The 21,088-nt window shown below is 34.0% G+C and overlaps 1 protein-coding gene across 1 annotated transcript; it reads right to left on the reverse strand.

Annotated features, from left to right (window-relative positions):
- Positions 1–14,501: 14,501 nt before the first annotated feature.
- LOC100780774 (uncharacterized) lies at positions 14,502–19,212 on the reverse strand. The gene is made up of 6 exons (XM_006576478.4): positions 18,876–19,212; positions 17,964–18,012; positions 17,717–17,877; positions 17,277–17,631; positions 16,299–16,876; positions 14,502–15,061 (listed from the first exon to the last, which is right to left on the reverse strand). Exons 1-6 carry the CDS (start codon positions 19,086–19,088, stop codon positions 14,834–14,836), a joined length of 1,584 nt encoding a protein of 527 aa, XP_006576541.3. The 5' UTR covers positions 19,089–19,212; the 3' UTR covers positions 14,502–14,833.
- Positions 19,213–21,088: the final 1,876 nt, after the last annotated feature.

A 21,088-nucleotide genomic window follows, 5' to 3' on the forward strand; every position in this document is an offset into this window, starting at 1 on the left:
GCAACTACAAGATCCATATGGAATCTCAGAAATGACATGATTTTTAATAATCAGCCTTTTGACATCTCTAAATTGGTGGACAAAACAATCTTTCTCACTTGGTCTTGGTTGAGGGGATGGGAAAAGGATTTCACTGTTCCTTTTCACCAATGGTCCTCAAATATGTCTTTGTCTTTTATCTAGTTTGTGATTTGTAGGGCCGAGTATTGTTGTTCTTTGGTGGCTTGTTATTTGTTGGTTATATTCTTTTGTTTTAGGGGATATTATTCCCTGTACCTTATTGTAGTACTTCTGGTACTATGCTTATCATATATATAATATTATCTTTGGCCGTTCAAAAAGAAAATTATGCGCAGAAAGACAGGGAAAAGTTAGTAAAAGTTGCTAGATTCTCTGAAGTGGAAATGAAATCAGCAGTGTGGACAGTGTCCCCTCTGTTCAGCCAGCTGGTGGTTTACTTTCTTTATGGAACAATTCAGCTTTTCATGTGGAAAGGAGAATTAAAGGCCGTAGCTTTTTAATTTTAGATGGGAGATGGGTTAGTGAAGACCACAAAATTTTCATAGTCAATGTCTATGCCCCTTGTGATCTAGCTGGGAAAAGAATTCTGTGGGAGGAGTTAAGACAGCTGAATCAAACAGAGGGGATCACTTCCCCTTTTTCTGACCAAGAGATTAAAGAGGCTGTTTGGAATTGTGGTGGAGACAAAAATGCCCGGCAACCGATGGATTTAATTTCAATTTTATTAAGGCTTTTTGGAGGGTTTTGAAACCTGAATTCAGGAGATTTGTAGATGAAATCGACTTTCATGGAAGGTTTCGTAGAGGCAGCAATGCTTCCTTCATGGCCCTTATTCCTAACTAAGCATATCAGAGGGTTGGGTAAGATCAGTAGTTTTAAATTGGCTATTGGGAAGCAACCACAACAATTCAGATAATGGCTTAATATCTGAATTCAATGATTGGCTTGTTGCAATGGAGGTTAATGATATTCCTTGTGTGGGTAAACCCTTTACTTGGGTTAGGCCTAATGGTTCCTGCAAAAGCAAACTGGACAGAGTGTGTGTTTCTGATGGCTGGTTGTCCAAATGGCCTAACAGCTCCCAATTTAACCTTGAGAGGAATTACTCTGACCACTGTCCTATTATCATGCACTCTAAATGCATTGATTGGGGCCCTAAACCTTTTAAGGTTTATGATGGATGGCTAATGAACAAGCAATTTCAGAAGGTAGTGAGGGATTGTTGGTTAGATTATCAGCATATGGGGTGGGGTGGTTATGCTTTAAAATGCAAGCTTCAGCATCTTAAACAGAGGCTGAAAATCTGAAGTAAAGACAACATAGGAGACCTGTGCAGCAAAGTCAAACTACTTCAACAAAAACCAAATGACTTGGAGAATTCTATGCCAGTTCAACCTTCTGAACAACAAGTGAAGGAGTTCAAGAAAACCCAAGCTGACCTTTGGGAAAAAGCTACTATGCAGGAGTCTATTGTGAGGCAGAAATCAAGATGCAGATGGATCAAAGAGGGGGACAGCAACACATCCTATTTTCATAGAGTTATTAATTTGAGGAGGAGGAGAAATGCTTTGAGGGGGTTGCAGATTGGTGACACCTGGGTGGAAAATCCTAACATTATAAAGGCTGAAACCCTTCATCATTTTCAGAACAGGTTCAATGAGTCTCACTTGAGCAGACCTAACTTGGATGGGGTTTCGTTTAAAAGTCTGACTTCTACTCAAAGAGAAATTATGATTGAATCTTTTAAAGAGGAAGAGATAAGGTGTGCTGTGTGGGCCTGTGGCAATGAAAAAGGCCCAGGGCCACATGGTTTTAATTTCAGATTTATTAAGCACTTTTGGAAGGAATTGAAGCCTGAATTCCTAAGATTTATAGCAGAATTCCATGTGAATGCTTCCTTCCCCAAGGGTCTCAATTCCTCTTTCATTGCTCTTATCCCTAAGATTAAGGACCCTCAATCCTTCAATGATTTCAGACCCATCTCCCTCATTGGATGTGTTTACAAAATCATTGCTAAACTACTGGCTAACAGGCTCAGCAAGGTCATGAACCACCTCATTGATGAAAGGCAAATAGCCTTTGTGAAGGGTGGACAGCTGCTCCATGGTGTTTTAATTGCCAATGAGGTAGTTGAGGAGGCTAAGAGGTCTAAGAGGCATTGCAGGTTTTTTTCTGTTTGTGGATTCAATCCAAAATAAAACTTAGGAGAATAATTGTTGCAGGTTTCTATAATTCAGAAGATTGTCTAGGTTTCAAGAGAACTGTTGTGATAGTCTTAGATTAGTACTGAGTATAATGAGAGGATAATTAGAAATCATCATGTTTACAGCTGGTCAGGTTTCAACTTCTAAGTTAGCAAAATCAATGTGCATTATATAATTTTCTAAACTTTAAAGTATTGAAATTTCTAAGTCCAAAACTGTATCTAGATTCTAGATCATCTTATGAATGATGAGATGTTTGCATTTGTTTTTGTAAGCTCAAGTGTAGATTATGAAGATAAGCTAAAAAAAAAATTTCGCAAACACATAAGCAGTTCACTTCAGGATATTTTATTGTAAAACAGTTACAAGCATAGTTCATTTGAAAGCACACTTACATATGAGAACTTTTAGAAACTGCCAATACGAGGCAAGTGAATAGTTTATAAACAGTCTGGAAGCATTCAACAATTAAGCGAATAAAATAGAAAAGAGAGCAAGCAACCCAGTTCCTTAAATCCAGTTGGGTAAAAACATGCATTTAGTTACACAAAATTCCCATGCAGCGATGTAAATAGAGTGGAATCAAACGTGGCCTAGTCAAGAATTTGCAAAACCCACAATTGAAAATAGTAATTACACGCAAAGAAACAACTATATTCACCCTAAAAAGCTCCTAAGGGTATGTATATCCACGCTCCATTAATTTAAGAGTACATCACAAACCAGTGATCTAAACCCACAACTAAAATTGAAGGGTAAGTATACAAGATACACCCATGTGCACTTTAAAGGCAAATTGGAGGGAGCTTTATCTATACTTAAGCATTACTTGCTCAAGAAACAAAAAATATGTTAAAAAAACAATGGTCAAGCCCCCTATGTTGGACGGTAAAATGTTAAAGCAATTGTAGGCAATTTCAAGACCCCTGTGGATCCATCTACAGAAATCATGGTTGATTCTCTGTTATAGTGCAAACAGAATAACACCTTACTAAAAATCATGCACCATTACTTATTACTACCAGAAAAAATAAAATAGGTCAAATGAAGTATAGAAGTTAGTGTTACCTTGATCAAGAGAACCCAGCAACACGCACGTGAGCGGAGCCTGTACAATCGCAAACAAAAACCTTTTCTTTATTATCCGATGCCACTCTCAATTTGGGTCAAACCACTCACAAGGAAACTTAGCATACACGAATTTGACCTACGTACCTCGCGGAGAAAGCTTTGACCTTTGAGCACCGACGAGTGTTTCAGCACCCTAGTAGCAACAGTGTATGTAGGGTTTTCTTCGAGCCAGTACAATGTGGGTTCTGTGGGGTTCGAGCGATGACAATATGGGTTTTCCGGCAGTGTAGGGGGTTCTGTGGGTTCCAGCGAGGACAATGTGGGTTTTCCAGCAGTGTAGGGGGTTTTGTGGGTTTGACCGACGACAATGTGGGTGTCGAGGGAGCGGCTTCTGGCAGATTTCAGGCGGGAGGAGAAAGAGAACAACGATTTCAGGCAGGAGGATGACAAAGAGAAGAGGGAGGACAAGGTTTTCGAGCGCGCACGGCTTGTGAAATCTCAATTTTTTTTAACTTATAAACACAACAACATCGGTTTTTTATGGATAACTGATGTTAACTGAATATAGTTAACATCGGTTTTGTAAAAACCGATGTTAACATCAAATACATTACATCGATTTTTTAACAAACCGATGTTAAAATCAACTCCTTAATATCGGCTTCCTCAAAACCAATGTTAACTCTATGAAGTTACCATCGGTTTTGCCCAAACCGATGTTACCATATTCATCTTAACATCATGTTAACATCGGTTTTTTAAATAACCGATGTTAACATCAATTAGTTAACATCGGTTTTGCTAAAACCGATCTTAAGTAACTCCATTTAATTACAAAAATGCCATCGCTCTTTCGTTAACATCGATTTTAGCTATAACCGATGTTAATAGAGCGATGTAGAAAGCTTTTTTTTTAGTAGTGAAAGCCTAATGGAACAGGCTAATTACACTAATAAATACCTTCAAGTTTCAGGAGAATCCATTAAAACAAAGGCAACTCCTAAACAAAAAACTCATGAAGAATCTCCGTCAAATGTCCCTATAGAAAAACCCATATTCAAACCTTTTAAGGTTAGAGAAAAGGAAAAACAAAAAATTAGGGAACTGAGGTGTGAATGTATGTATACATGATTTTGATAATGCCAAAGAAAAATCAAACAAGGTTGCTTCAAAGGATAAGCAATGCTTCAAGATTAATACAAGATTGCTTCAACAAACAAAGCCTTGTTTCAAGATTCACTGAAGATCAAGCCTTGCCTCAAAACAAAGTGTTTCCAAGACATGCAAGGCTCTAGTAATCGATTACCAGGCAGTGTAATTGATTACCAGAAGACAAGTTTGAAAAATAGTTGTTTAAAAGGGTTTTGAATTTGAAATCTGAACCTGTAATCGATTACCAGATGTGGGTAACCAATTACCAGCAATGAAACTCTTGAAATTCAAATTCAAAGGTCATGACCCTTCAAAATATAACTATGTAATTGATTACCAAAAACCTGTAATCGATTACCAGTGAAGAAATTCAGAAAATGCTTTTTGAAAAGACACATCTCTTCAAACCATTTTGAAAATGCATGAAGGGCCTATATATATGTGTGTGTCTGACCTCAAAAAGCAAGAGAGAGATATTCCAAGAGAACTTCATTGCCAAATGCTCTCTCAACAACTCTTGGGCAAACATCTGCAAATCTATTAAGAGTTCATCTAGGAACTTCAATTGTAATATCCTTCTCTTAAAGAGAGAATTCTTCTTCTTCTTCTTATTCAGAGAGATTGATTAAGGGACCGAGGGTTTCTTAAGTTGTAAGGATTCCTGAACACAAGGGAAGGGTTGTCCCTGTGTGGTTCAGACTTTGTAAAAAGAGTTTTACAAAGAGAGTGGAAAATCTCAAGTGGGTTGCTTGAGGACTGGACGTAGGCATGGGGAGTGGCCAAACCAGTATAAATCGAGTTTGCATTTCTCTCTTCCCTTATCTCTTATATTTTATTGCAATCAATTTTGTCTTGCATGTTTAAAGAATATTATTCAATTGATTGTTGCTTCTTCTTCTGCATTCTGAGTCTATCATTTAGAAGGGGGTTAAAACTTTGTTAATGGGAAATTAATTCACCCCTTCTTAAGTTATTGAGGCCACTTGTCCAACATGAGGAAAAACAAATCCCTTACAGAAGGAGTAAGTGACAACAATAATGAATTATTAAACAAGCTTGATAGTTTACTTAAAGCCATCCTTGAAACTCCCGAACCTTTGGAAGAAACATCAAAAATGAAAACAAGAAGCACCTCCAAATTAATTAATGTTATTAATGAAAATAGTGACCAAAATTCAAAACACACAAGTGAAATAGGTTTAGTATCTGAGAAGGATATTAATCCAATAAATTCAAAATATTGGAAAACACCCTCTAAACTTTATTACCAAAGACCAACCGCCCCTGACCTCCTGTTAAAAGAAAGAGGCGAAAATAATTTTAAAAGTTTCAGTGCAAACAACATCTATGAATGGAATATAATGCCCAAACAAACTATAATATTATGAATACACTCCAACACATGATCATGGTAGCCACAACATACCAGACATTCCATGAGTGTTCGGAGGAAACAATCATTGATATCCTAGTGACAGGATTTTCCGGCCAATTAAAGGGATGGTGGGATAATTATCTCACTAATTATGAAAAATAAAAAATTTACGGCACAGTCAAAATGGATCTCAATGGAAAAGTCCTTACAAATGACGATAATAAGGAGATTCCTGACGCTGTTAATATCCTTATTTTTACAATAGCTCAACACTTTATCGATGACCTGTCACTTTGGAAAGATAGGTCAGTAGAATTATTATCCAATCTTAAGTGTAGAACTTTAGCAGATTTTAGGTGGTATAGAGATACCTTTCTAACTTGAGTTTACACAAGAGAGGATAGCCAACAACCTTCCTGGAAAGAAAAATTTCTAGTCGGTCTTCCAAGATCATTAGGAGATAAGGTTAGAGACAAAATCCATAGCCAATCTGTCAATGGAGACATTCCATATGAAAGTTTAAGTTTTGGTCAATTAATTTCATATGTCCAGAAAGTAGCTTTAAAAATCTATCAAGATGACAAAATCCAAAGACAATTAGCCAAAGAAAAGGCCCAAACAAAGAGAGATTTAGGATCTTTCTGTGAATAATTTGGACTACCTATATGTCCAAAGCAAAAGAAGAAACAAAACCTTAGCAAAGAATTCCATAGGAATAAAACCTTCAACAAAAAGAGATTTCCAAGAAGGAAATACTCGCATAAACCCTCAACTAGCAAAGAAGCTGATAGTCCAAAGCCAAAGATAAAACCCAAAATAACATGTTACCATTGTGGGAAACAAGGGCACATTAGCAAATACTGTAGCTTAAAGAGAAAATTGTGAAACCTTAACCTAGATCCAACCATTGAAGAGCAAATTAATAATCTACTAATTGAAGCCTCATAGGAAGAAACGAAAAATGCATCTTCTGCATCGTCTAAAGAAAACGTCAATCTAATTCAACAAAATGACCAACAAACGTTTATGAACGATGAAGATATACGAGAAATCAATACTTTAACAAGAGAACAAGATCTCTTGTTCGAGGAAATCAATTCCATACCAGACCCCCAGGAAAAGAAGGTTTTCCTGGAAAAACTGACAAAAACTCTGGAAACCAAACCCAGGCTAAATACTTTATTACAAATAATAAATTCGATGTTAGCAATATATTTGTTCACTTTTGGCAAGTGCACCGGATCGCACAAGTAGTATAAAACGGTAAGAACAGAGTATCGAACTCTCGGGGAACTTGTGTTATTTGGTAAGCTATTTCAGCAAATAGGTGTCTGGTGTGTAAAGATAAGTGTGAATATGAAAAGGTGTGTAAACTATCTGTGCAAAAAAGAAAATCACACGAGAGAAATGATGTGTAAAAACAAGTAGAAAACATGTTGGCCTTCCTAATAGGTGCCTGATGCTAAAAAGATATTCTCTATCTAACAATGCTCATGTGTTCCTATGGTGTCTCCTGAGATACTAAACCTCGATTCCTCATGATAGTTTAGCCTAATCCTGATCAAGCATTGTCCGCAGATTCCTCTTGTTGGACTAAACTCAACCAGGACCGCATTAAGACACACATACACAACTAAATTATTGCACCCCGATTCCTCGTGATAGTACGACAACTTAGCCCTGTACTATCAAGGACTTTAGAATCAGACCAGTTTCCACTATTGAATGACCCTAACAAAGCATGCATCTATGTGATCAAGGTAAAAGCATACTGGAGTGAAAAGTAGATAGCACAGAGAACACACAAAACATCAAATAGATATAAATATATTTACATCAGGTACCTACAAGGAAGATCCAACAGAGGATTTAGCTTTTCATAACCAGGAAGCCTTCTTTACAACAAAGAGAAGAACAAGATGAAAGATTGCAAAAATACAACTGGTGAAGATGTCTCCTTCACCTCTAGGATCTCACAATCTCACAAACTCATCTCAAGCTCTCAAAACGGCTCCTACTTCAAGTTCTAGTCTCTGCAGATCTTCACACAACAAAATCTCTCAAAACTGTCTAGAACTTGGACCTTTCTCTCTCTAGAATCTCTAGACATGCAAAGCTCTGAATCCCAACCCAAACTCCCTTCACAAAATCTGATTTCTGGCTTAAATAGGTGGCCTTGTTCGTGCTCATGCGCTTAGCGTAATTATGGACCGCTTAGCGCACATTAGTGAATTTTGGCTTAGTGCGTGCCTTTCTCGCTTAGCGGATGGACAGAAGCAGTGCGCGTAGTGAGATGAAGTGGTGCGCTTAGCGAACCTGTACAACTCATCTTCTTCTAGAGTCTTCCTCGTGCTTAGCCCATGAGTGTTGCGCTTAGCGGACGCTCGCTAAGCCAACAGATTGGCTTAGCGAGAAGGCGAAAAACAACACTTTTCAAAGCTTGCCTAATTAACCTGAAATTGAGAGAAAATGATTATTAAACACACAAAATGGAAGTACTAAGTATTTATTACCTATACTTAATAGAAAATACTTATAACACTACAAAATAACCATAAATTGGAAGAGTTTGATACAATTTACACAAGTTTTATACACAAAAGTTAGTCGTATTCACCGACTAACAATATTCAAGAGATTAGAAAATACTTCAGCAAAATCAACCACAGTCCAAAATCTGCAAACGGAGATTAATAATTTGAAAAAGGAAGTTAATGAAGGAATAACTACCAAGGAACACCCTTCATTAGAGTGTTATTCCCCCTTCAGATATCCAAGGAAGGAATAACTACCATTAACTTAGGAAGAAAAATTACATTCTATTTTTCTACTAAACCTATTTCAAGAAATATAAATTTCATAGAAAAGAAAATCAACCAAATTAATTTCTTAAAAGATGAAGTCTCTTTTAATAATATCCAGTTATAATTGGAAAAAGCCCAATTAAAAGAAAAAATCCAAACCCTGCTACAACACGTCCAATTAACCATTTGTTTCGATCTGCGACATGCATTTTGGAACCGCAAAAAACATATTGTCGATCTCCCTTATGAGAAAGATTTTAGGGAATAACAAATTCCCACAAAGCTAGATCTATTCAAATGAATGAAGAACTTCTTCAATATTGCCAAAAGAAAATTAAAGATTTACTTGACAAAGGCTTAATTAGAAAGAGAAAAAGTTCATGGTCTTGCGCTGCTTTCTATGTCAATAAACAATCGGAGCTCGAACGAGGTACGCCTTGTTTAGTTATAAATTATAAACCACTAAACCAAGCCTTACAGTGGATTAGGTATCCTATTCCAAACAAAAAAGATTTACTCAACAGACTAAATTCCGCAAAAATATTTTCCAAGTTTGACATGAAATCCGGATTTCGGCAAATCCAAATACAAGAATCTGATAGGTGCAAAACTGCTTTCACAGTACCTTTCGAGCAATATGAATGGAATGTTATGTCATTCGGTCTGAAGAACGCTTCTTCAGAATTCCAAAAAATCATGAACGATATTTTCAATCCTTATTCAAAAAATTTCATTGTCTACATAGATGATGTTTTAATTTTCTCCCAAAATATCGACCAACATTTTAAACATTTGCAAACTTTTATTCATATCATCAAGCAAAATGGCCTTGTCGCCTCCAAATCAAAAATCAATCTATTCCAAACAAAGATCTTATTCATTGGTCACAACATACACCAAGGTACAATCATACCAATAGAAAGATCAATAGAATTTGCAAAAAAATTCCCCGACCAAATTTTAGACAAAACCTAGTTGCAAAGATTCCTTGGTTGTCTAAATTATATGGGAGAATTTGTCCCATACTTAAACAATATTGTCAAATCATTGCATGATAGGTTGAAGAAAAAACACCTCCTTGGTCTGACATACATACTCAAGTTGTCAAAGATATCAAACTCAAAGTTCAATCTATAAAATGTTTGTATCTTCTAATTCCACAGGCATTCAAAATTATTGAGACTGATGCATCTGACATAGGTTATGGTGGTATCCTCAAACAAAGAGTCCATACCCAAGAACATGTCATTGCATACACATCAAAACATTGGAATTCTGCACAAATAAAATATTCAAGTGCTAAAAAAGAAGTGTTAGCAATTGTTTTGTGCATTTCCAAATTTCAATCTGATTTATTAAATAAAAAAATTTTAATTCGGGTTGATTGTAAATCAGCTAAAGACATTTTACAGAAAGACGTCAAAAATCTTGGCTCCAAACAAATTTTTGCAAGATGGCAAGCAATATTAAGTGTTTTTGATTTTGACAGAATATATCAAGGGCACTTTAAACTCTCTACCTAACTATCTTACACGTGAATTCTTATAGACAAATTCTCATGCCACCTAAGGCATCAGGCACCCCTCTCAGGGGTAGACGAAGCACGAGTAAAGGATTCAAGTTGGCCCTACCAGAGCCAACTATCAAAAAGAGTTCTTCCGCATCCTCTGGGTCATCTACCCAAAAACCTAAAATAAAAGGGTCATCAACCCAAATAGTCACCATCAAACCTGAGTCATCCACTCAGGAATCCCCAAAACCTTCAACCTCAAAACAAACAAAGGCCGACTATACCTTCTCAGTACAACACTCCAGGCCCTACAAGAAATTGGTCTAACCAAACTCCCAAAACTCGCCAAAAAGACTTGGGCAGACATTGCCTCAGAATCTAATGATGAATTTGAAACTGATTTACAAATCATGATTCAAAACTCCAAACAATCCAAAACGATTGTCAATCCAAAAGGAAAACAGACCTTATCCCAACAAAAGACACCATTACCAAAACCTACTAACAGTTATATTTACAAAAATAAATTTCCAACTGTTTTGTAGATGGAGCCAAAATTTTGGGACAAAAATCCCTTCAAGGCTACAGCCAAGGCATTTCCACCGGGCTTCCATTTCAAACCTATTTCCACCAATAAAACAAGAATCTTTTACGAATTCATACTGATAGACACAAACTCAGTGTCTATTAAACACTTCAAAGACCCAAATGACATAAATTTAAACACTCATTCAACCATCCAGATTTTAAAGTTCATACAACCTCGACAATGTGGAACAAATATAAATCAAGCCAAACAATTCTTTTACCCTTTGATCCATAGTTATACCTTTTGGATTATGTAGATGCCTGGACCAATGTATTTGGCATCAAAACAACAAATTCAAACATTCTTGGCTTATTTATTTCAAAACTAACACAGTCTATAATTTTCCAAATTGGTTCTCCAGTGGTGGGACTTTTTTGGACCAACTTTGATATCTACCCGGAGCAAGTCCAACAAGGGTTTGATTAGTTCAAAAAAGATGTTCAATTCTCAGGAATCACGAATCCCTGCAGACCTAAAATACTTTTCCAGTTTTGCATTGTCGTGGATATTTTCATGGCAATACAGATATGGGAAAACTAAAAACAACTAGTTTCCATCACTGCAACGTCATGCATTTATCAAGTGGTGGAATCAGTTTGATACATCAAAAGCAGCACCAATCAAGTGAGAATCTGGTTTCAAGCCCATCCATAATTTTTGAAAGTTGCTGATCCTGAGACTTCTTTATTCCTCAATCAGAAGTCTCAATTAGCTGTTTCCTTGCCATTCCAAGTCAAAAGAAAGTCTGGCACAAAATCTAAAAGAGGTCCTACAGCTTCAACAAGAAGAAGACGAAAGCTCTTCCTCAAAGAAGGAAGATAACAATTCTTCAGAAGAAGAAGACGACCATTTCTACCAAAATGAAAATGATTGTTTTGGTATTTCTCTAAATGATGATTAATTAAAAAATTACATGTACTATGTAAATAGTTTCGGTCACGAAACTGGCACTGTAGCTACAGTAAATTTTATGGCTATTTAAGGAGTTCTCGGCCCATTTGTGAGGTACCTTTTCAGGTAGTCAGATCTCTATTTTTAGAGAGAGAAACTCTAGGAAACAATCTTTGTAAGTTTTTCTTTCGATTTCAATAAATTCAAAGTTTTCTCTTCATATCTCTTCTCCCTCTTGACCGGTCCTGTGCGGTTCTGCCATCGCTTCAGTTTCTTCTCTTCTCTCCCCTTATCGATATTGTGTGGCTCTATTGCCACTTCGATTTCTTTTATGTTGCTTTCATTTTAATTTGTTTTACCATTTTCTTTTGATATTATAATTTCTATTTAACTCTTGGTCATACTGCATATATTCATAATATATTCTTACATCCTATCTATCCGTTTGATCTCTTTTCACTGTTATATATATATATATATATATATATCGTTTAACTTCATGTTAGTAATAAGATTAGAGTAAAAAATATATATATAACGAAGTTATTTTAACAAAAGGTATTTTTGTAAAAAAAAATTATATGCTAAAAAAGTTTTACTATATCTAAGCATGATTTTTTTTAATTCCCAAAACACGTGTAAATATTTTTAGGAATATTTTGTAAAAAATCAAACATTTTTTTAATTATTCGTATAAAACATCAATCTTTAAGAATCATAATTTTTAGAAATCATGATTTCTGGATATAAAAATACTTTTTCTTGCAGCCAAACGTCTTCTAAAGCCACATGTTAATGGGTGTACAAATTATAAAGTTTTTATAAACATATCACTTTTTAAAGTTAAAAATATCACTAATACGTTTCTAAATGCATTTTTTTTAGAAATTATAAGTTTCTAGCACTCCATTGGAGTTGTATAGAACTACTACTAATCTACTATTAATAACAATTTATCTCCTCCAAATATTTAAGTAAACTGCATATTTATAATTTGAATTTAAGATCGTTGAAATAAAAAAAACCTGTCAATTTTCACATTGTTGGCTGATACTTTTATTGAAATTTCCCGTATATTTTCAACATTCATTTCTATAAAAAAAACTTATTTTAAATATATTAACCAATGTTTTTAGAATATTTATTAATTAGTTAATTTAGCAGGATCTGATTTAACTTGAGTAAATATAATCTTAATGGTTGTTGAGATTCATGCAGTTTAATAACTGTCTGTCTCTGCGGCAGATCTTAATCCAAAGTTTACTGCCTTACTGGTACTATCTGACACCGCTTCCAAACATGTCACAACTCACAAGATACGCCTAAAGTTATGACTCCCAAAGTCGTACGCTGTCAACTTCACACATACCACGAAATCCAGTCAGTTTAAATTTTCAAAGCAGTTTTGATAAACTCCTTTTTATTGACTTTTTTTTATTAATTATTTTAGCTTTGATTTAGGGAATAAAAAAAAAGATAAATTTTAAAATTAAAACATATAAATTTCACACAAAAGATATAATTTTTATATTATTTTCATCCTTCAAATTAAACACAACCTTAATAATTATTTTCTTTAAACCTAAATATAAACAATAATTTTTTTATTTAAATATAAATAAATATGAATTAATTTTTATTTCATTTAATGATAATATTTTTATTATATTTTTCATTTAATAAAATATTTTTTTAATTATTTATTTTTTTCTACAAGTACAAGTACTACTATGAAAGGTATTTCAGAAAGAAAAAAAAACTTAAATTAAATGTTATTAAATAAATTCCTTAATTCATATGGTTGATTGATAAATTTGTTAAAATTTAAGTCTGAAGGGGTAATGTTAAAACTTTTTATATAATAAAAATTGCATTAAAATATGTTAAAAATTATGATAAAATACATTGATAAAAAATTTTAATTATATTTTCCCCTTGTAATTTATTAATCAGAATCCACCGACAACAACATTCATCTTTACTTTAGTAACAGGCCCCTAAAATATTGACTTTGATTGCAGAGCTGCTATGTAGCACGAATACCACCGTTGAGGCAGCATGTTACCCAGCTCTTCTCTTTGCCGAATATATATATGCGTGAGTATGATCTACCTATAATGATTATCTACACCCAACCCATATGCCTTTGGTAAAGTTACAGAATAAAAAGATGCATACTTTATGAGAATTCAAGATGAAGTAACACTAATTTTCTCAGAAAAATTCTATTCTTCTGAGAAATGTTAAGAATAAATCTTCTAAGATGCCTTTTTAAGTAAACATTATATTAGTCAAAATCTTATGAGTTTTATATTTTGTTTAATGAATCTCTTATGTTATTTTATTAATTTTAATTAATAATATAAGCATATTAAAAAAATACTTTTAAAGAGCGTGTTTTATTAATTCTCTTTTTATTTATAATTTTTATAACTTTTCCTTGTAGTATGAGGAATATAAGAAAATATTATAAGAATGTATTTGGAAGATGTGAAAACAAAAAGAAAATGAAAAAGTAAAAAAATATGTTTCATTCTTCTATTTATGTTTAAAACATTGAAAAAAAACTTAAAATTTATGTGAGATATTTTTTTTTGTTCTCACTTTCCTTAAACCAAATACATGAAAAATAAAAATAATTATAAAAATACATTGTAACAATAAATTAATTATTTTCTAACCTCCACCAATGCCATACTCTATTGTCATAGAATAAAATGTGGTTGGCATATGTAGGTCAAGAATTGAGAAATCTGAGCATCCAAATCCAAGTGAAGACGAATTCAAAGTGGTTTCCTAGACTACTACATTAAATTAGCAATTAGCGCACACAATTCTATGCACATAATAACATCTACAATTTCCCATAATTTTAAGAACGAAATAGGAAAAAGATAGAAATTAGAAGCATTTCATAGAACTTATTACAACAGATACATGTTACAAATCACTATCACTATGATATGATATACAGCAGATGCGCTATCTATCGCCCATGAAACTCCTAGTACTATACAGATTACAGAAGTGGCCAAAACTGAAAGAATTATTCCAATGTAAGTACATGGCAGCATAGCATACACTCAACAACCATCATCACATAACATGCCATATTTACCAGGAAAATCAAAATTTTGGCAAATGGATCAGAATGATCACAAAACTCATGACCAGTTTCAATGAAGTTTTCTTCCCTTGGTTCTTTGAAGTTTGCCATCAAAAGAATCCAAGTTTTGTTAGAAACTTGTTTACCGTGTCTTGGCCCCATTTGATGTCATTTTGCACGGTATTGTCATCATCTGGCTCGTAGTTTGGCCAGTCTTCCATTTCTGGGGACAAATGAGACTCTTCATGTTGTTTATTGTAAAGCAGCTCTGGTCCATTATTGATGGTTGCATTTATCTCTTGGGGTATGGCATCATCAGTTTCTTCCTCCTTGCTGAACTGAACATTTTCAGTTTAAGCACAACATTAAAGAGTTATCAAACTACTTAACAGCTGCATGATTTAAAGAATGCAAAATCATCACCAACCCTACTCTCATTATATGGATTCAACTACAAGAGTCAAACAATGCCATAATATTCTACTGTAAATATGGACAAAATACGAATTTTTAGACCCTTTTCAATGTTTTTGACTATAATTTTATTGGTTTCTCTTATTAGAAAAGTGAGAAGAGATGAAAATAAATGTGGCCACACATCATACAGCTTAAAGAAGAGGAGAGAAGTACCAATAAAGTAACTCATTATATTTGATTAAAATGATAAACCACATTGACTATAGATAAGTGCTCTATATATAGATATTATTTCTGACAAGCAAATATTACTCTTAATATCTCTCTACCTCTAGAAATTAGTATATCTGTCTTCTCCACACATGCTCAAACTACCCAAGGCAAGTTTCTATACACCGGCTTAAAAATGGCAAAAACTGCCCATCCCTATGAAGCTCAACATTTATCAGAAATTTATTGCAAAACAACTGTCAGATGCCTGTAGTCAAGGGCAAGGAGTTATTCTATTTATATAATGGGGAAACTTTATTGGAAATTTATTGCAAAACACGTGTCAGTTGCTTGTAGTCAAGGGTAAGTAAGGAGTTACTGTATTTTGTATAATGGGGAAACTTGTATTATAAGATGTGAATATAATTTATGGCAAAGCTAGATGGAATGTTGGATTAGTCTTTCTAACCAGTTCCAGACTCTGAATAAATTTTGACAATTATTGGTTTCTGTAATTCAAACAACCAAAAACTAATTGCAAAATGTTAAACAATTTTACCATATAATTGTAAAAGCACTTCATCAATGGTCAAGATTCATTTAATTAATGGTAACAATAAGAATAGAAACAGTTTTTCTTCTTTCCCTTAGCCTTTAGATGCTTTCATTATGTATGAGAAACAAGCTGATGCACCATGGAGATGGAAAAAATTCCCTTCGTTGATAAACATAGATGATGGTACAAACAGAACAGGATACTACTGTTTATTATTTATTCACCTATCCTCAAACAGGATTTCAAAGTTCAAACCCTAAGCTCAAAATAACTTGTTCTTCAAAAGAAACAGAATCAAACAATTCTCTGCCAAAGGTAGTTGTGGACAAGTAAAGTAGGGAAAAGGTTAGAAGGGAAGGAGAAAGGGAAGGACACACTCATCAAGTGTTTACCTTAGCTATGTTCTGATCCTGAGTTTCAAAAGCTTCAACTGAAGTGTCCTTTTTAGTCGTTTCTTGAACTTCACCTTGGTCTGCTTCATCAGTTGGCTCAGTTGGTGGTATTGGTAAGCCAGGTACAAGAACAGGACCTTCTTCAAGATCAAATAAGCTGCTTTCCACAATTGTCTTTTCCTGATTCTCCAGTGATGCAGCATTTCCATTTTGACCAAGATCATGTATTATATCATCATTTCCTGGACTATCTGCAGATTCTTCACTTGGTTGAAGTATACTCTTTTTATTACTTTTGTGGCTTATACTGCTGATGAGATCCTCCGAAGAACTGATGTTTTCTACAACAATAGACATTGGCTTTTCCATTGAGGAAGAAATACTATTACCAGTGATTTGTTGCCGGACTGTTTCAGCAAGTGGTTCCTCCACAGCATGAATTTGGGTATCTTCTACAGATGATATTTCCAATGCTTTGGAATCCAGTTCTTCTTGAGGATTATTAAGAAATTCAGCTAAAGTTGGCACTTCAAAGTCAACTTGGGGTTCCTCATTTGGCTCGGCAAGTTGATCTTCCTCTGTTATAAATAAACCAATAATTACTTTTGGAGACAATAAAAATTTAAGATAGATAGATTTATATATAATTTTTATTATTTTTTTAAAGTTTTAAATTTAATTTTTCAAAATAATAGAACATATTTATTCCCACTTTCAAAACCGTTGCTTCCTTCTAATCTGAATTATGTCCTCAAACAAGACTTAATGTCCAAATATATTCTGTCATTGATTGAATAAATTATATTACTTAATGTCCGAATATCATTTCCTGGACTATCTGCAGATTCTTCACTTGGTTGAAGTATACTCTTTTTATTACTTTTGTGGCTTATACTGCTGATGAGATCCCCCGAAGAACTTATGTTTTCTACAACAATAGACATTGGCTTTTTTCCATTGAGGAAGAAATACTATTACCAGTGATTTGTTGCCGAACTGTTTCAGCAAGTGGTTCCTCCACAGACTGAATTTGGGTATCTTCTACAGACGATATTTCCGATGCTTTGGAATCCAGTTCTTCTTGAGGATTATTAAGAAATTCAGCTAAAGTTGGCACTTCAAAGTCAACCTGGGGTTCCTCATTTGGCTCGGCAAGTTGATCTTCCTCTGTTATTTTCTGAAGTTCTACATTCTCCCAATCTTCGAGAACAACTATTCTATTCTTAGTTTCCCAAGTGTGGATCAATCGATCCGACCCTGGCTGCCAAATAATATCCCCCCCTTCTCCTTCCAGTATGAACTTATACTGGAATGTTTGTCCAGCAGGCATATCCTGATTACACAAAGGAAGCATATACAACATTTATAAAAGTTTTTGATCCAACAATATTTTCAAATTCTGAACAGATTTTACTCACCAGCTCCACAGCCCATACATGTCCTTCAGACCATGTCATGGGTAATGCCTCTAAAGGGTCCCATGAACCAAGCACAGGATCACCTCCAACTATAAGAAACTGTTCACCAAAATTACAACTCTTTTCTAACTGGAACGATACATGAACAAACTTTGATTCATCTGCACAACAAATTACAATGTTGGGATTTTGAGTTCCACGGCATATATATGTAGTAGAAAAAATACAAAAGGTCATTAGAACCCACTTGTTTGTTCACTTTGTTGAGCCTGAGGCTCCACAGTCTCCAAGTCCACCTGCAACATTTTATTCGGGCCAAGAGACTGTCTCATCAAACATGCCAAAATCTTGTACGTTCTCAATTTATTTAATGTAAATACAACAACTAGACAACCATTTCTTAACGAATTTCCCCACATAACAGAAAAGCCAATTAGTTTGGGAACAAAACATGGATTTAGTTCTTTAAATACTTTTAGTGTTGTTCTGCAATCAGAATTTGACTCCAATTGAAAAACAGTACTAAAAGTATTAAGAAATTGCATCTAAGTTTTGTCTTTCATTTGGCTCATATCCTCTTGAATTATACAAAATCATTGAAATAAATTCTCAAGACAGTAAAGAGGCTCCACCAGTAACACCAAAGCAACTGAGAAAACTTCAAACCCGAAATATGCTGGAAAGAATCGTACCAAGCTATAAAAAACAAAGTAAATTGTTGAAGTCGCCAAACATTTCAAGAAATAACCATTTCCATAAAAGGGAAACAAAAAAAGAAAGTGTCAATGGAATCAGAACCCAGAAGTCTAGCATAGCAGTAATACGAAATGTTTCGTAACAAGTTTTGGATCTACGCATACTCATACAAAAGGGAGAATATTTAGCGTATAAAAAGAAACCAAAAGGTGAGAAGAAACTGGGCAAGCTACTAGCAAACACGAAATTTCAGAAAAAGGAAAGAAAAAAAAAAGCAAGAAAAGAAAAAAGAAGCATCTTTTGAAAACCCAACAAGAATCACCCCCACTTGAAAGCAAACATGTTCCTAACATGCAAACAAGAAACACCCCAAAAAGACCAAGAACAAACAAAAGAATCATGATAGTTCCAACAAAGAAAAACAAAAATGTGAAACTAAGCATAGAAAAAAAAAGAAGCAAACCTGGTCCTTTGGTGGCACTGCATGAACAGGGTAAAGATCATTGTTTCGAACCAGTTTCAGGAGCAATAAATTCCATCCCTTTTTCTCATTTTTGGAACGAAGGGTGAAGCAGAATTCGGGTCTATCAGAAACACAAAGGGGAACTCTGGGAGAGAAGGGTCCTAGAGTCTCGACCATGGCCTTAGAACAAGAGCTTGTGAGGGCTTTCATCATTGGTGAAGTTTGTTGTGCCACACAACAATGAGTTTCTGGGGTGAGAGTGAGACACTGGCTTGGTTTTTAGTTCCCTTCTTCGATCGCTTTAGTAGTTGAGAATCTTGAATCTATCTGTGGTGCTGACGGCGAGGGTCGTTTTATATAGTGGTGGGGTTTAAGCAGTTTGTTTATCCACGTGTATGTGTCATGTGGACAGGAAGTGGCATCACTCGAATTGGTTCACGTTTTTTTAAGTGAAATTTAGTGCTATATTTTTTATTTTTCTAAATATTTTAACATTTTAGTTTTATAAAATTTCAAACTTCTATTTTATATTTTAATAAAAGAGAAAATAGTATTAAAAATATAAAAATATATTCACACTGCAATTCAATTACGCTTTATAAATGATTATGTTTCATAAATTTTTTTACTTTTAGAATAAATATTTTAGAAGTGATATGTAAATCTATTTTACACCGAAAATACATAATCATTAAATTCTCAATAATAAAAATATGTTATTTTCATGTAATTTTTATAAAAAATAAACTATATTTTGAGAAATTTTGGGGAAATAAAAATATATTTACATTATTTTTACACTATTATTTTTTATAAAAATGGAAATAAAATGAGATTGATCTTTTTACTTTTTTAACATAAAAGATAAATATGATAATAATAAAAAATGACAACAAGTGTTTGAAAAATCATATTGACTCAGAAAATAAAAGTAACATGTTTTTGGTATAAGTATATATTTAGAATAGTAACAATTTTACATGAGTATGAGTTCTTGTTTAACATGAATCTACGCAGGTTTAATTTGACAAGAAATTATAGTGAAAGACTAAAATGACCACATAAAAGAACAACGACCAAAGATTTAGATGAGGTTAATGAGTAATTTTGAATTTACATTACTTTATTATTTGGATAGAAGATAAAAATAATAAATATAATAGATAATATAGAACGGTTGAAATATATATGCACAGGTGAACCATTTTTTCCTTAGATTCTGCAATAGTTTAGTGTTTATTTTGTTGCGTAAATGACATCAAATATACATACTGGACTGGCATATAAGCACTTGCTAATCCTACATTTATTCTCAACAAATTAAACTTTTATTGATCTAAAATTAATCATTTTTCCAATACCCCTCAAGGCTCAAGTTTCTCGACAACTTTTTCTTCGACATTAACCTTATAACGGTAACGTTTAACACTAAACAAGATATAGACAAGATTAATCAAAGCTAACCCAACTATCAGGAAGTAATAGTAGTCCAATCTTCCAGCAATGATGTCATCATTCAATCAATCAATTCCACCATGCTTTCGAGTCAATTGGTGCACAACATTAACCACCAAGGTTCCAACATAAATTGAAAATGCCACCACAAGATATTGCAAAGAGTTTCCTATGCTTTTCATTTTATCTGGTGACTCAGTGTTGTAGAACTGAATGTGTCCAACAAGTGTAAACATCTCACACAATCCCAAAAACACAAATTGTGGTGCCAACCACATTGCATTCATGAGTGCACCATGTGAAATAGCCACACCCCTATTAACAATAATCAGCTGTTGGATGACAATCATGCAGAAAAAGGAAACAAAGAGCCGTTGGAAACAAATCCCTATGATTATGCTACTGATAATGGAAAGCTATTGAAAGACTAATCTGCTTTAAGTGGCACAAATCAATCTGACAAATAAACCTGATTGCAGCTAACCATATTTAGGAAACTTATTCTATATTTAGAATTTCCTAATCTGCAATCAATTCACATTTAATTACTTTATGCAGAATCATTATACACTATGCTATATAATTATCTCTTGTCTCTCTTGTATTGTAGCTGTGTGTTCACTTTTATAATAAAAGTTATACCATTTATCAATTTTCTTCTTGGTATCTAGAGGCTTTGCGAACACCTTGCTACACCATGACTTCTTCCTTCTCTCTAAATATTTGCAATTTCATCACTCTCAGACTCACCCTTACAA

This window comes from Glycine max, chromosome 3, assembly GCF_000004515.6.
Source record: "Glycine max cultivar Williams 82 chromosome 3, Glycine_max_v4.0, whole genome shotgun sequence".
In the NCBI taxonomy this organism is placed as follows: Eukaryota; Viridiplantae; Streptophyta; class Magnoliopsida; order Fabales; family Fabaceae; genus Glycine; species Glycine max.

Excerpts from the sequence above, each read along its gene's own strand:
- LOC100780774 (XM_006576478.4), bottom strand. The coding sequence starts at position 19,088 with ATGATGAAAGCCCTCACAAGCTCTTGTTCTAAGGCCATGGTCGAGACT. Across the intron at positions 16,877-17,276 it reads AGTTCGGCAACAAATCACTG|AGGAAGATCAACTTGCCGAG; the intron begins GTAATAGTATTT and ends TATTTATAACAG. Across the intron at positions 15,062-16,298 it reads AGGATCAGAACATAGCTAAG|TTCAGCAAGGAGGAAGAAAC; the intron begins GTAAACACTTGA and ends GAAAATGTTCAG.